Below are 16,241 nucleotides of genomic sequence, written 5' to 3'. Positions count from 1 at the left end.
GTAAAAATGTAACTGTTTAGCCGTACCTAACTATTAAACTAACTAACTAACCTAGAATTTTGATAAGAACTACATATTCCTACACCCTACAGTCCAGGGAATAGGTATATGTAGTTCAAATTTAGAGTCTTGGGCCTGCCATATAGTCCAGCAGATAGGTGCAATATATGAAGGAATTGTGCTTTTGATGATACAAATATGAGCTTTGGCACACTGTTAGAGCATGCCTTAAGGAAGATTTTTGGCTATAGGGCCATCACCAATTTTTCCTATGGCACCAGTCGACGGTTGTTATTTTACATGTAGCTTAGGTTCTAGACCACTTAGGATCTTGGTTCTGGTGGCTAATCCTAATTTTTTAAGGATGAGGAAGACAGTGGCACTATGTAAAACATGCTGGAAACTACTGAAGTACATGTACATGGCATTCAGGGAACACAATTATGGTAAAACCATCGAATATTAGCGGAATTTAACATATTTTCCAGAATCAGGCAAGGTAAGTCGCGAGCAGAAACCTTTACTCACATAAAGTTTTAGGTAACACCCCGAATACATTTGCATAAAAATTAAAAATGGACCTAATCCTACTTTTACAAGAATGAGGAATGCGGAGGTTCTATGGACAATATGCTAATAACTAAATACGAACATATATCTGGCAAACAAGGAATTCAATAACTATACAGTAATTGACAGATTTATAATTATTTTTGAAAAAACAGCCCACGTCATCCACAGCAGAGGAGTTCACAACAGGCCTGTATCGATCCTGGTAGTGCGGCCCAGTGAAGTTCCCATCCACCTGAGGCCTTCCACTTCCACTCCCAGTCAACTGGTGATGGGAGATCAGGGGCTGCAACCATCATCTCTCCCAAGCTTTGGCTAGCTTGGTAGGCACTGGCAGCCCTCTTTCTGTGTTGAATCAGTGAGACATGCGGTATGGTGAGAACACTTTCTGTAAGTAAGCATGTTAACAAGAGCAGCCCCTCCATGGATGATGGCCTGTACTGTGGGGTTTGATATGTTTTTCGAGAAGATATCCGTGGATATGCCTGGTTTTCATGCTCATAGAACTGATCCAGACTTCCGTCACTTATAGACCTTCCCAACCCAAGGTGCGGCTCCTACTCGTGCATTTCAAATGTCACTGTATGCAATTGGATAGCACTACAACCTATCAGTGCAATGAACAAGGTGACTTATTAAGCCCTGTTCGTTTAGGGAACAACGGGATTAACTGTTAAATTAAACTTTTGCCGTGGTCGGTCGGCAAAACAGAACATTCCTCTTACTTGCTAATGAAAGATTTGAGTGCTGTCTTCCAAATTGTAAAGGGTTTAAGCCAAAGCCGTCTCAAACTCAAACAATATATCCACAGCCATCTCTGATGTTTACTATCACGGCTTCGGTGGCGCATGCACAGCACTGTCGTTATCAGGTTACGTGCGCCCCAGAGCACCATACATAGGGCTCTGGCCCGCCCATATCAGAAAGAATGATTTGATTGGTAGCTCAGGATTTCTTGACATATTTAATGAGCTTCAATGGAGAGGGTCCAGACCAACAGGCGCAGCAAATTTAATTTGCCAGCGGCAGGTCTGGATTTCCAGGCTACTTGGGACCTGGACTCCTCTCAGACTGGAGGTTGGCCGAATAGAGGGAGGTTGTTCCTTTAAATGGGATCTTAGATAGGCTGGTTGACCGTGTCTGTTATGGCACTAGTTAGTGCTTTAACATTGCGTGCAAACGGCATCAGTGCATGTGTGGTCTGCTCATGGTGCCAGCTGTCTCCTTTCTCGTCTTAGTGTAGGCCTAAAACTCTCTCCATCAGGCCTACAATACTACCGGCACCTTTCACAGAGGCAATACTCTGCTGTGGGCCTAGTCAATGGCATTGGCTGAGAAGCTGCATGTCATCTTCTTCGCGGCAAAGTTTCCTTTCAGAAACTGCCCATTGACACCTGGATGAGTATATTTCAGTGTAATCATATCAAGCAAATAGACTGTTATCCATCTGACAGAGTGGTTGTGTCCCAAAGCAATGAACTAAGGCACAATCTTGGTCAGGGCATCAATATTGAGTAGGAAGTTGGCCTCTCTTATTGATCAAACATAGTTCATCAACCATTTCCAGCTGCAGGGTGATGGACCAGAAGTGAAACTGGTCCATCACATCTCTTTCAGTGCACCTGTCTTCCGGGGATGTATGATTGTTTCCCTCCTCCAGATATAGGATGCTGGCTCTGACCTGATGAGCATGTCAGGTACGTGTCACTTTGGAGGCTTTCAGAAAGAGATCTATTGTCCCAGCAGTAGCAACTCCAACTTGTACATGTGCTTCTGTCCCCCAGCTACCCTCCAAGAGGTCGCCAATTACCTTTAGTGCTGACATCTCAATGTGAAATCCAGCAAGCATCACAATTAAGTGATCTTCACCTTGAATTGCTGGCAAGCTCCACATTTACAAGTTCTGTGGAGATGTCTAGCACCGGATCATATGAAATGCACACAGTACTAGGTCAAAAAGGATGTCCACAAGGGATGGTTTGCAGGTCCTCGTATGGATCATGATGCTCAGGTAGATGGGCAATGGTGTCTCCCGGTCTTGGCTGTGCCTGATGGTAGGCCTACATTGGTTGGAAATCTCCCTCTGGCTTTCCAAACTGTTGTATGTGAGAGGGTGAGGGGCTGGTTGAGGCAAAAACACTAATTGGTAACCCTGCACATTGGTGCTACAGGGGATTCTCCATGTACACCTCAATATAGGAGACAAGTGCAGTGAATGTAATGCCATGGTTAACATTGTCTGTTATATTGTTTTGCTTTCTTGGCTCTCACTCTATTGTACAGATAGATAAGACACTGAGTTTGGTACTTGGCCTCTTGGGCAAAGAGGTCTACAAAGTTTGTTAAGTAGGGGTTTGTGCCACATGCAAAATTAGATGGACATTTCAGCATATAATTTATGTCTTCCTGAAACGGAACACATTTGTTCCAGGTTATTGGCCAGGCATTCTGATCTTTCTTGCTCATTAGGATCCACCACCTTGAATAGTTTGGCCATGGTCCCTCAATGCACTATGCTACTTGAGGACAATGTACTAGTTCTAGCACCACCACTCCACCATACGCTGAACCCACCAGAAATATTTGTCAGATGTCACTAAAGTCACATGGGAGAGCAGAGGTAACTGCATCAGGCAAGTTCAAGAAAGCCTCAGGTGGATGGGAACTTCACTGGGCCGCAGATCGATACAGGCCTGTTGTGAACTCCTCTGCTGTGGATTCACAAAGGGGTGCAGTGGACAGCGCAATGCCCTCTGCCACTGACGTGGGCTGTTTTTTCAAAAATAATTATAAATCTGTCAATTACTATAGTTATTGAATTCCTTGTTTGCCAGATATATGTTCGTATTTAGTTATTAGCATATTGTCCATAGAACCTCCGCATTCCTCATTCTTGTAAAAGTAGGATTAGGTCCATTTTTAATTTTTATGCTAACGTATTTGGGGTGTTACCTAAAACTTTATGTGAGTAAAGGTTTCTGCTCGCGACTTACCTTGCCTGATTCTGGAAAATATGTTAAATTCCGCTAATATTCGATGGTTTTACCATAATTGTGTTCCCTGAATGCCATGTACATGTACTTCAGTAGTTTCCAGCATGTTTTACATAGTGCCACTGTCTTCCTCATCCTTAAAAAATTAGGATTAGCCACCAGAACCAAGATCCTAGTTGGTCTAGAACCTAAGTGTAAAAATAACAACCGGCGGCGGCCATCACTGGTGCCATAGGAAAAATTGGTGATGGCCCTATAGCCAAAAAGCTAACAGTGTGCCAAAGCTCATATTTGTATCATCAAAAGCACAATTCCTTCATATATTGCACCTATCTGCTGGACTATATGGCAGGCCCAAGACTCTAAATTTGAACTACATATACCTATTCCCTGGACTGTAGGGTGTAGGAATATGTAGTTCTTATCAAAATTCTAGGTTAGTTAGTTAGTTAGTTTAATAGTTAGGTACTGCTAAATAGTTACATTTGTACTACATTTATTAGTTTATTTAATAATAAAAAAAGAAAATATAGATGTAATGAAATTTGTTTTGCTGTTTTTTTTACTTGAATGTTAAAAATAACTATTTTACTGAATTCCCTGAGTCAGAATTATATGGAAAAATGTGTTAATTTGCCTCTGTATGTTTTTTTCTTCAAAAGTTATGCTTTCTTTAATTTTGCTGTTTTCATTTTCGAAATTGGTAAATGTGTAATAAACTGTTAAAAATAAACCACAAAACCCTTTAGTTCAGCCTGTTGCCTGGCAGAATCTATAAATAGACACTTCAAGGATTAGAAAAAAACAGGTTGCAAAAAAAAAAGCCACGCTATGCGCGTGGACCTATTCTTCCATCTAGATTATCTGTGAAACACCTCATGCTTGCAACACACTTGTTTGCTTTGCTTTTAGAAAGTAAAAAGTAGGTAGGTAGAGATGTATGGTTTAAAGAAAAAAAATACGTGGCGGCTATCACACTCCTCAATGCCTTCTCTAATATTTGAAACAGTGAGATACATCCTAACTACTGCTTTCTGATAGATCACTTCTGCTCTGCCTGTTATATCGTCTAGTGTATGAGACAGACAGTATTTAACATGTGATCTCCTGAATAATAGATACCTTGCAGTTGTTTTGTCTTTAACTTTAATGATAGGACCTTTTTATTTTCACAAACCTACAATCCTGCAGAACTATTGGTTTGACATGGGTCACATCATGATGTCAGATGGATATTTGATTGAATAATCTAGATTGGTAGGTCCTTCTGACACAAGAGTCTAGGGCAAGAGTGCCCTCTAGTGATCAATGAAGAAGACATGCACCGTAACAACACTACCATCATCCTAGCACAGCACCGAGGCTGACAGCATACACAGGTTCAGTTTTCAGCACATGTATTGTAAAGGTAATGAACACGATTGACCAAAAAGATTTTTCCCAAAACATTTTTGTCCTTACAAAAGAAAATAGTATACTAAATTCAACACTGTCGCCTAAATAAATCTGTGGCAGCAGGCAGCATCAGTGCATGTAGCATGAACGTCGAAATAAATTATGGATCCAAGTTTCTATAAAATTACTGAAATGGAGTGGATGCATTTAAGTTTAACAAAAAGTTAGACAACACAGTTCAAATGCAATTTAAAAAACACACGGAAGAAGTTCATGTGAAACAGCCCAGTGTGTCCTATAATTCAGTAACTTATTGATGGGGAAATTCATGAAACAAACACGGTGTGTAATAAAGTCTAGGAAGTCCATCCTTTTAGAGTTCATCGTGTTGGATGGTGAATTCCCTCGTAGATATGAAACCGTCTCCATCTTCATCCTCGGTTTTGAAGATGTCATCTACCATCACTTCATGATGTGTGTCATTGGGCGAGTAGCCATGTTTCTCAAATTCTTTCTTCAGGTACTCTTTCACCTGTAGTGCAGATGAAAAAACAAACATTCACCTGAAGCAATCATTTCACCCTCTTAAGACGAAAGAAAGAAAGAAAGAAAGAAAGAAAGAAAGAAAGAAAGAAAGAAAGAAAGAAAGAAAGAAAGAAAGAAAGAAAGAAAGAAAGAAAGAAAGAAAGAAAAATAAATAAATAATTAATTTCACACCTCCTGCCTGGAGAGCTTCCAGTCATCATCAAGATCCATCTCCCGGAATGACTCATGCGACCTGGGGCCATTCTGGATGTCCATGAGCTCAATGTCAAAAATGAGCGTACTGCTTGGGGGGATCTTACCTGTTAATACAAAATAAATAAGGATCATGTAAAGAATAGCCTACAGCAGAACACAGGAAGAGGGTAGAATATGCATGTGAAGCAACAGGCCACCTTGAACGTGTTTCTTTATGTCTGTGTGTGTTACCTTGTCCTTCTTTGCCATATGCCAGAGATGGAGGGACTGTCAGTTTCCTGCGCTCTCCTGTGCACATGTCCTTCAGACCTTTATCCCAGCCCTTGAGCACCTCCTTGATCCCAAGAGTGAACCATACTGGATTTGTATCTCCATCTTTGCGGCTGCCAAGAGTCACAAACATCCATCCAGCATATTTATCCATGGGCCAATTCTTCCATTAGATATATATTATGATTGTATTTACAGCTATATAAGCAAGTGTTAGAATGCTATTCGTGTAGGCTACAAGTATTAACACATTTTGCACAACAAAATGCAGTTAACAGTTTGTATCATAGGCTAACGATAAGTTACCTGGAATGAAAGATGTTGCCATTACTTTCCAGGAATCCGTCGTAATGAACGAGAAGCATGTCTCCATATTTTGACTTTCGGTAACACATGAAGGGTTTATGTATAACTTCAATTTTCACTTCTGGCTCGGGGAGTTTTCCCCCAGTGACAAACACTATAAGCAGCAGTGAGGGCAATATCGAACAAATGGAAAAAAGAATCATTGTGTAAGACTAAAAAGGCTCACCTACTCATAGAATGTACAAAAAAAAACTAATTTAAACCTCTACAGTTCTCAAAATAAATACATGGCAGGAATGCCAACTACGTGGCAGCCAAACTTCTGCAATGAACGCAGCCACTGTTCAGCTGTCTGCCCACCTCCTTCTGCAATTGGATGACTTAACCCAATAGCCCCGCCCTTTATACATAATCTCTCATTCTATTGCGTGACCTCTGCGTCAATCACTACGATCCACACCCTCAGTACTTAAATCCCTCTGATGTAAATGGGAGGGGCTTTTTAGCCTCTCGGCTCAGGGCTCCATTCACGGAAAAGTTTACGCACTTTTGTCGACGTAGTGGCGATGTTTAGCCGAGGACGTTACTCCAAGAATCGTGCTCTGGGTCCCGATGGAGTCTTTACGATCAGCTGTGCATCATATCTTGTTATGATAGCCTAAACAAGTAATGAACGGCAAAAACACATAATCGAACAATGGAAGGAATGCTGTATAAATGGACCAATTACATAAGTGGTAAGCTTTTCACACAGCCGTCGTATCCGGTTTTGAGTGCTCGTTTTAAGGCAGCTAGCTAGCATGACAGCATTAACACTGGTATGGAGTTTCGTAAAACAGCTAACGCTAGCAACTATCTGACGTTACTCTAAATTAACCGTGTTCTTTTTGGCTTTGCTAAATTCCATGTGAGCCGTATTTGAAGTTAATCTTATTCATGAAGTCTTTTCTGGTAGCGCGAGCTAATTCACATAGTTCCCACCATCTGTAATTGTAATCTCATTTAACTGCTCAGTGCTTAGCTCCTGCTAACATATAACGTGAGCGGTTAACTCTCTCCAAGTTGGCAAAGCTACATATTTAATATTGAATTTGTGAGTTCTAATATTGACAAATGAAATACCCGTGTCAATTAAACAGCAACGTTACAGAAATAATGCAACAATATAACTCCTTTATTTCAGGTTGGCAGCCTCGTTGGTTTGTGCTCGATGGGGGAACTTTGTCTTACTATGACTCCCAGGAAGATGCCTGGAAAGGTTGCAAGGGCAGCATTAAAATTTCAGTTTGTGAAATCCAAGGTATGTATGGCTCACTCACTCCCTGCGTGCTATGTATCACAGTGTAATAAGCTTCATATTGCCTCTTGGATGTCTGCACGACAAGCTCACGCTGTGTACGCTACTGTGATTTTTTTTTCTCCCTTCAGTTAATTCCTCTGATTCCACACGGGTTGACCTGACCATACCAGGAGAGCAGTACTTTTACCTCAGAGCCATTAATGCAGCAGAGAGGCAGAAATGGCTGGTGGCACTGGGAACCGCCAAAGCTTGCCTTACGGACAACCGGACTAAGAGAGAAAAAGGTATTTGGATGCCATGACATGATGGAATGCATTTTCATAGTTAGCATCCTACTGCTAAATATTGTGAACCTCTTTCCAAACGTTGGCTCATTTGTTGTCGCTATTACAGAGCTCCAGGAGAACACAGATGCATTGAAGACTAAGATGTCCGAACTCAGATTGTACTGTGACCTTCTCCTACAACAAGTAAACAAGATCAAGGAAAATGATGACCCAGGAGACGACAAAGCGGAGGTAAGGTTTATGTTTGGATGAGCCAATGAAATAAGAGAAGCTGCTGCTGCTTTTGTAAAACTGCAGTATCGGCTGGCCCATTTGCAACTAGCAGTTTTTGTATGCTTATAAATAGATCAGGCAGGAAGCACATTTGATCACAGAACTTTTATTTCATAAATCTAGGCTTTATAGATTTGTGCACATGTTTACTCCTGCCAAACACAACCTGTTGGCTCATCTAGGGTGATGTTGTGGCAGTATATTATCCAATGTGTTCTGTATGTGTGTGTGTGTGTGTGTGTGTGTGTGTGTGTGGCTTTTCCAGACCGGCTTAGACACTGGGAACATGGTGAAGTCTACATGCACCACTTTCCTTAAGACTCTAGAGGAATGCATGCAGATAGCAAACCGTTCTTTCAGGACGGATGTGGCGATGCATAGTCCACCAGGATCTCCTCCAGTAGCAGCCATCAAACCTCAGAAGGTATATTTATCTTACTTCTGTCGCTCATCATCAGATAACCTAATGAAATAAAGTTTAAACTATATGGCTTCTTTTTCTTCTTTTTTTAATGTCCCCTAATGTCGTTTTTTTTTCTCTCTCCAACAGATTAAACCTGTCAATCATTTAAACCAGAACCTTGGAGAGAAGTAGGTTGCTTTTTTTTTTCCCGGTCATCATTTTTTTTATGCCTACTCTGCTTCTCCATCTATCATTAACTGACACATACTGTAAATGTTCAAACTAGCACTGAGCGAAGTGAAACATAAAAGAAAACTAATTTTCAATTCAGTTGATACAATAATATAAATAATGTTGCTTGGCTGTAGCACTAGACACAACCACCAGTTTGCCCAAAAGATACGCATTCCCAAGTTTTGTAAATAACTCGGTTCACTTCAAAATTCCTTCCAGATGGAAAGATTTGGCTGAAACCTCAGAAGAAGGGATTGCACACGACAACCAGAGCCTCGACTCTGGAGCGGAGGGACCAGAAGAGCCAGATAAACCAGAACACACTTCTTCCCAGTCAGGTAAGGCGGCTGTCCAAACCACTCTTTACAATCCTGAGCTGAAAGCAAATACTGCATTTCATAAAGGAAAGACCACACAGTACAACAGTACAGCCTTGTAATTGTGTGTACACCATCTGACCTGATGTGGATAGATTATTGCCTTTTAGTGAGCAGACAGTGATGGATGCCCAGTTACATTATTGCATTCACCTTAGCAGTGGGACACAGGGAAAGCTAATGCCGGTGATGGAAAATAAGACCAGTCTTTTCCACTTTATTGTTTTAGGTTATGTATAATGCATACATATACTACTTAGCTGTTCAATTCATTATTTAAAAAAAATAATAATAATAAAAAAATAATGTACTATTATAGAATATATATATATATATATATATATATATATATATATATATATATATATATATATATATATATATATATATATATATATATATATATATATATATATATATATATATATATATATATATATATATATATATATATATATATATATATATATATATATATATATATATATATATATATATATATATATATATATATATATATATATATATATATATATACACGCGCAGTCAGTCTGATGAAAAATCTGATATACTGTGATGACTGAACCATATTCTGTATATGCTTGTTAACTTGTTCAAACCCCTCATGCACACTGCACTCATCTACTTGTTTGACCACTGTGTTAATACAGACATTGATGCAGCCAGCGGCAGCAGCTCAGTCCATGAAGAGCAAGTAGAAGCCGCTTCACACACTGCCCAGGAGGAAGATAGCCCCGAGATCCAACACTACGACCAACCAGCAGAGGGGGGAGAGGAAAAGGAAGCCAGTGATGATCATGATGATCAAAAGACAGCGTTGGAACAAGAGCAGACCACGCACCAAGCGGGCCAAAGTCTAGAGCATGACAACAACAACAAGCAGGAAGTGAGCACTGTCCAGCCTCGGTACCAACAGGAAGCACTTCCAGACCAAGAGGAGGCTCAAGGGGAAGGCCACGCCTCTAGAGATTCACCGGAGCCAGAAGAAGACACAGAGCAGGTGGAAACATTCTTCAGCACAATGAGTCACAGGTATGAAAATGCTACTCAGGAAGGTCACATCCTTTAGAGGGCACAATAGTTACTGTATTGAAGATACTATAAAAATATTATTTGTGATATTTCACTATGACAGTGTTAGGATTAACAAAATCTAAGCTATATATGTAGTATTTTTGTCTTTGAGGCACTGCACTTTTTACTACACAGTTACTTAGTTTATGGAAATATATATGAATTGTATTACCGTGTTACATAGAATAAATATATAATAATAATAATGACTGGTTTGGAAACTTTTAACTACAGCCGTTTGGAGATGTCGTGATACGTGTTTTATATTAGTGTGTTCTCTCTTGATCACATGACAGAGAGGCCCTCATCACATATTTGGGTTTGTAAAGCTTTTTTGTTTCAATCTGTATTATAAAACGTACTTTTAGTTTTCCTTTGTTTCTGTTTTCAAATTTTGAAGGGTGTTACTGAACAAATTGACTATAGTGTTCATTCTCGTATATGTAATATTATTCTGTTATGAAGTATTATTATAATGGAGCTAATCCATGTCTCGCTTAACCCATATTGAACTGCAAGATTCACATTTTGGAGTTTTTAGAGAAAAAAGATTAAAAAAACACAAAGCTGTTAAATTGTAGACAAGCTAGCAGAATAGTCTCAGGTATTGCCAGGCATAGAATTGCATGATACTGTGTGAATCAATTCTCTGGCTTGTTTTTTGGAAGTTTGTACTCCTTTTTTCTGTTTGATTTGATCAAATAAAAATTGAGATGGCATACTTACCTCTAATATATTCTCCCGTTTGAATCTGTTCTATTTTATGTTCTTTTTTTAGATTTAGTGATATAAGACTGGACGACGACAATGGTATCCCTACTCAAGAGTTTTTGGACTCATGCTATGCAATAGTGCCTGTATTAGGTAGGCCGGTCACTTTCAGTCTCTCCTCATCTTAATCTGCCACTTTCTTCCTCTTACTCATGTGATGAATGTCGAAGAAAAACTTCCAACTTCTTCCTACTTTTCCTCCCGTCATTGGTGCATGCTCTGTTGTTCACATTGTCACTAACGAAGAGGATTGCATTCATCATCATCCCTTTTCATTTGTGCACTCCATTCTTTCTTTCTGCACCTGTATTTGTCTTTCAGTGCTTTTTTTATGTATTTTCTTATTCTTTGTGGTATCACTGTCGTTTGTATGACATTTGCTTGTATGTTTTTTTTTAATGGCTGTATGTGTCCTTCAGAGTAGTACACATCTACACAGTGCACTACACATATATGAGGTATTCACTCAGTGATGTTATGGATAAGTGCAAGATTTTTAAATTTTTTGTTCTCAGTACTGTGAGACAGTTGCCAAAAAAAAGTGATAAACCTGGCCCAATATTTGGATAAGGGTTGTAGGTCATCAAGAATTAGAATTCGGCCCATGGTCGTTCTCTGCATGTCATCCCCCTCTGCCCCATCTGTCTCTCCAAAACTGTCTAATGGATTTGCACACAACAGTTATTATATTTAGCCTATTTTGCATATGAACCAACATCAGAGTGAGGTGACGTATAGATTAAGTTATCTGTTGAAAGGTTGAAGTAATTGTAAAAAGACGGTTTTAACCTTCAACATTTAAACTCTTTGTGAATCTCTACATTACTGTCCAAAAGTCCCATCAAGCCCACATCAGCGACAACAGTCCCATCAAATCTTGACACAGATCCAGACGCCAGTGAACTCTGTGTTTGATATCCTGTACATAATGCAGCATGCTTTCAGGATTTTATGTCTTCTAGTTTGTCAAAAACCTTCATAATTGTATCCCCAACTCTTCAGCAAAAGGTAAAAATAAAGGAAATCAAGGTAGCAGAATTGTTCACCACGGACTTAATAGCTACAACATTGTAAAGTAAAATACGACTTAAACAGGGAAATCTTTTCTCTAATGAGCAACAAAGAAATGATCTTGGATTCTCTTTTCTCAGACAAGCTGGGGTCCACAGTGTTTGCACCAGTTAAAATGGATTTTGTTGGAAACATCAAGGTAAGTGCACAAAACAGATTTCACTGTTCAACTAAAAATTATATCATAGTTGTTCTTCAAAATTGGTTCTAAATCTTGTACTAAATGTAGGGTGACAAACGGATTAAAGCCACACTATTGATTCCTTACCTGCAATTAAATGTGTCCACAGGGAGACAATTGCTGTTTACAATACTGCTTGACTTCAAAATCAGACATATGGTTTGTCACTCCTAATATTCCGCCTCTGTCGATGTAGATTATTCAAGTACTGTATTGAGCTGACAAGATCTTCCTTTCAGTTGGGTCATTATTTAGTTCCAATCAGAGTAAGAATGATGGCAGAATAGAATCAGGATGTCCTTCCTGTCCATGTCACTATATCAACCCATCTCTTATAACCGCTGTAGAAAATCCAGCAGAAGCTGATGTCGGACCCGGACAGCTTCCCCACGCTGCAGTCCATCGTGCTTTATGAAGTCCAGACGGATGTGGCCAAGGTACGCAACTCTGCCACCGAGGCCCTGCTGTGGCTCAGGCGGGGTTTAAAGTTCCTCAAGGAGTTTCTGTCGGGAGTCAATGCAGGAGAACAAGACATCCAGGGAGCACTAAGTGAGTCAGAGCATTCCCAGACAGGCTACAGGCAAAAAAATACAAATACACGGGAAAATAATGCATGTTCACATTCCGGATTATTCAAGTGATGTTTATTTTCTTTACACAGACAATGCCTATGGAAAGACCCTTCGGCAGTACCACGGATGGGTTGTGCGAGGCGTATTCGCTGTAGGTATCTCTTACTCTCACTAGTGATTTTATTTTCCTAATGAGGTTCACTTGTTTTTGGTGTCTGACAATTGCAATGCCTCTATTTCCCCCAGTTGGCGCTGAGAGCTGCCCCGTCTTATCAGAGTTTCAGCGCCGCCCTGGTGACAAAAGCAGGCGACGAACTGAAGAGCGGCTTCAAAAGCGGCGTGCACAGGGACCTGGGAGTGTACCTGCCCGACATGGAGAACCAGCTGGCCATCCTAGATGCCCTTTATGAAGAATACAACCTGGAGTCGGACGAAGTGGTTTGAAACCCTGAACAGAGAGCCCAAGCTGAGAGAGAGGTGGCTAACCAGATGAAGGAAGGTGCCGCATGCATCAAGTGCATCCTGTGTACAAAATAGTGTGGGATGTCCCGTGTCAGTGTGAGGTGTTTCCTGTTGTTGTTGAACTCTGTGATGGTAGAGGGTCTTGGTGTAAAGACAGTATTATTGTCTGTATTTAAGACCCCACGAAGGGGCAAAGCGGAAAATGAACAATTAAGACATTATTATGGTCTGACAATTTAGTTTCTAAGACCTTTTTAAAAGACCTTTGACAGTGTAGGTCTTTAAGTCCTATTATGCACACTCAAACCATTAACGATTCATGGTGACATTTGTTTCTGGTGCATTGTTTTGCTGTATTGTGGCTTTCTATGTACTATTGGTGTTTTGAGGTACATAACGACAGGGAATTTGGGCTCTAGTAACTTCCCTGAAGTAACTTACATTTGTGATTCGCTTTGATCTGTTTTGAATGCAAAGACATATTTAATCACAATTTTCCTGTTTCCTTCAATGAACAAAACAGGGCAATCTTTCTAACTTACAGAAAGCACTATTTTGACAGAAACAATGTCACGTTGTTGTAATGCCTTAAGTATGTGATGGGACTGCATACTGGGCTAGCTTTTATTTGATTAGTAAAAAATATTTATTTCACTGACTGTTGTAACTTAAGTGGAAGAATATTATATTTGTTTGAATTTTAATATCAATCTTACAGTTTGACAATGTATTTTTTGTTTTTGTTTAACATCGTTAACATGTATGAGCTATTGCTCTAGAGACTTCCCATGGGACCAAAAAGGAACTGTCATGTGAATGGCTTTAGACTTTGCTGACTACAGTATGGCAACACACACATAATGAAATAACAGTCTCGCTGTATAAGTAGGCTAATGGCAACTGCTGAATATGTATGTGGACACCCTTTGCACAAACATATGCATAATACGTATTTTCATAATGTCTATTTATTATGTCTTAAGTTATGAAGTTCATATTAATGTCATGGGGATACTTTTTAAGTCCAGCTTTTGTGGACATTTGTATCCATGGGGCATGTTTATTGATTGCATGTTTTTATGTATTTAAAGTAGGTGCCAATAGAACACTAAATATAGGCCAAAACCTTGAATTAACCAAGGAAATAAATAATCCTTAAGGGGATGGATCATGAAAGTTACAATACATTGCTTCTCCTTCCTCTCTGTACTGATCATGAACAGCAACCTTCGTCAAGTCTACACAACAGACATTGTTTCACCATCTCCATGCATTTGTCCATGAGTGTTGTTACCAGCCGTACTTAATACTTAATGATGTCAATTCAACAATGTAAAAATGAGATGTAAGATGCCAACTCCAGGTCAATTGTCTGCAGATCCACTGAGCCATTTGAACAAAGAAGGAACATTCTCATAGGGCTTTTTTTAAGATGATTATTATTGTTTACCCATTACATACCAGATAGTATTTTTAACTTTACTCTGACTTTTTTGTTTTTGTTTTGAGAAATACATAAATTAACAATTCTTGAACTAAATCATTGGCAGCAGATTGCTTTCCTGTTGCAGATCAATTCCAATGTTAATCTTAAAAATGTGTTATTGTAATACTATGTACACATTTGATTCGAGCTTTTTCTATGATTGTATATAAGATGCTATTTGATACATAATAAATAATGAAGTTGTCTTAATGTGTGTCCTGTCCTGTTGTAATCAAAAACATTGTCTTATGTTTTGTATCAGAGGTATATAACCATTTCTAGCTATTTATTATGCCAGGTTCTGTCTCCCTTGGCAAAGCTGAGTGTAGAATTTACCCTCACTCCTCTACATTCCCCTTGTTAACCAAAACAAATCAACAAGTAAGAAATAAATAATAAATCTGCAGTCTGTCTGCTTCTTGTAAACAACAGTGGCTCTGCCTGAATAACACTGTTGCATACCTTGAGGTCTGGGTTAAACAAGTGTTTTGCATGTGCAGCAGAAGTTTGTCTGCCAGGACCGCGCATCCTGCATGCCACCCATTCCTACCTATAGGTCAGGGATTTTCACTTGGCCTTGGCCAACAGCTGGGTCCCTGCCTGCTTTCTGTCCCCATGGGCTCCTTTGCATTGCCCCTTCTGCCACACAAGTAATGTGATGCTACGCCACTCAACCTGCACTGAAATAACCTTTCTTTTGTTGGAAAAAGTGTCCAGTTCATCGACTTAATACCGGCGAGAGCTCAAAATACACCCTGCTTCGGTGTTTCCTGCATGTTCCATTCCATGACCGGTGTTCAAGGTTTCCCAAACTCCACAAATAGTAAACTTCACATGGGGGGAGGGGGTTCTTCTCTGAACTGAAGATCTTTTCATTACATGGGCAGTTGAATCAGGTTGGCCAGTGCATCTCCAGGCCGACTTTTATTGCTGCTCTGAGACATTTGTGGTACAAATCTGATTGGCCTGGTCAGGGGAATGCACATGATGGGATAAATACGACAAGGTAAGCTTTTACTCGGGGCATCTGAGCAGACAAATTGTCCTGATGTGATTGTTCAAAAAAAAAAAAGGAAAATAAATACGGCTTGCTAATAGAGTTACAGGGTCGGGCCCGGCCTCAAACATCTCTGCTGCACTGCTGGCTGGCTGCCCATGCCCAACCTGTATCGCTGTGCCACATCTCCAGGCACTGACTCAGTTCCGAGGGGTTTTGTCGAGACAGAATGAAAAGCTTAGGACCCATTGCCATGTCTGAGAGAGCAGCGACGGCTTCCAGTATGGTCTGTTTACTCTTGTCCAACGCAGCACTTTGCAGGGAGCTGCTGACAGCCTCTTTTTCTTTCTCCACTTGATAAATATCTGCTTCTCTAACTGAATGCTCTGAGGGAACATCAATAGCATCTCTATCACTGTCTTTTAGCTTCCTGCACAGCGGCCAATCACTGTCACCG

General features: G+C 40.0%; 2 protein-coding genes across 2 annotated transcripts; one reads left to right on the top strand and one right to left on the bottom strand.

The window, feature by feature from the left end:
• Positions 1 to 4,702: 4,702 nt before the first annotated feature.
• fkbp14 (FKBP prolyl isomerase 14) lies at positions 4,703 to 6,612 on the bottom strand. Its single transcript, XM_080040232.1, has 4 exons — positions 6,276 to 6,612; positions 5,931 to 6,082; positions 5,676 to 5,803; positions 4,703 to 5,490 (listed from the first exon to the last, which is right to left on the bottom strand). The coding sequence occupies exons 1-4, from the start codon at positions 6,476 to 6,478 to the stop codon at positions 5,332 to 5,334; spliced, it is 642 nt and encodes a 213-aa protein (XP_079896358.1). The 5' UTR covers positions 6,479 to 6,612; the 3' UTR covers positions 4,703 to 5,331.
• Positions 6,613 to 6,875: 263 nt separating this feature from the next.
• Positions 6,876 to 14,956, top strand: plekha8 (pleckstrin homology domain containing, family A (phosphoinositide binding specific) member 8). The gene is made up of 13 exons (XM_080039050.1): positions 6,876 to 7,012; positions 7,459 to 7,575; positions 7,704 to 7,859; positions 7,969 to 8,093; positions 8,401 to 8,559; positions 8,686 to 8,726; positions 8,992 to 9,110; positions 9,821 to 10,202; positions 11,023 to 11,108; positions 12,167 to 12,225; positions 12,615 to 12,816; positions 12,929 to 12,990; positions 13,086 to 14,956. Exons 1-13 carry the CDS (start codon positions 6,973 to 6,975, stop codon positions 13,281 to 13,283), a joined length of 1,746 nt encoding a protein of 581 aa, XP_079895176.1. The 5' UTR covers positions 6,876 to 6,972; the 3' UTR covers positions 13,284 to 14,956.
• Positions 14,957 to 16,241: the final 1,285 nt, after the last annotated feature.

Source organism: Ammodytes marinus (genome assembly GCF_949987685.1).
Source record: "Ammodytes marinus genome assembly, chromosome: 13".
Classification (NCBI taxonomy): Eukaryota; Metazoa; Chordata; class Actinopteri; order Uranoscopiformes; family Ammodytidae; genus Ammodytes; species Ammodytes marinus.
The sequence above is the reverse complement of the archived record's forward strand: the minus strand, read 5'-3'. Positions and strand labels throughout refer to the sequence as shown.

What these genes read in the sequence shown, in the direction of transcription:
- plekha8 (XM_080039050.1), top strand. Translation starts at nt 6,973, where the DNA reads ATGGAAGGAATGCTGTATAAATGGACCAATTACATAAGTG. An exon ending in CAGGAGACGACAAAGCGGAG is followed by an intron (nt 8,094 to 8,400) that starts GTAAGGTTTATG and finishes TGGCTTTTCCAG; the next exon opens with ACCGGCTTAGACACTGGGAA. An exon ending in AGACATCCAGGGAGCACTAA is followed by an intron (nt 12,817 to 12,928) that starts GTGAGTCAGAGC and finishes TTCTTTACACAG; the next exon opens with ACAATGCCTATGGAAAGACC.
- fkbp14 (XM_080040232.1), bottom strand. Translation starts at nt 6,478, where the DNA reads ATGATTCTTTTTTCCATTTGTTCGATATTGCCCTCACTGCTGCTTATA. An exon ending in GGCAACATCTTTCATTCCAG is followed by an intron (nt 6,083 to 6,275) that starts GTAACTTATCGT and finishes GACTCTTGGCAG; the next exon opens with CCGCAAAGATGGAGATACAA. An exon ending in GGAAGCTCTCCAGGCAGGAG is followed by an intron (nt 5,491 to 5,675) that starts GTGTGAAATTAA and finishes TCTGCACTACAG; the next exon opens with GTGAAAGAGTACCTGAAGAA.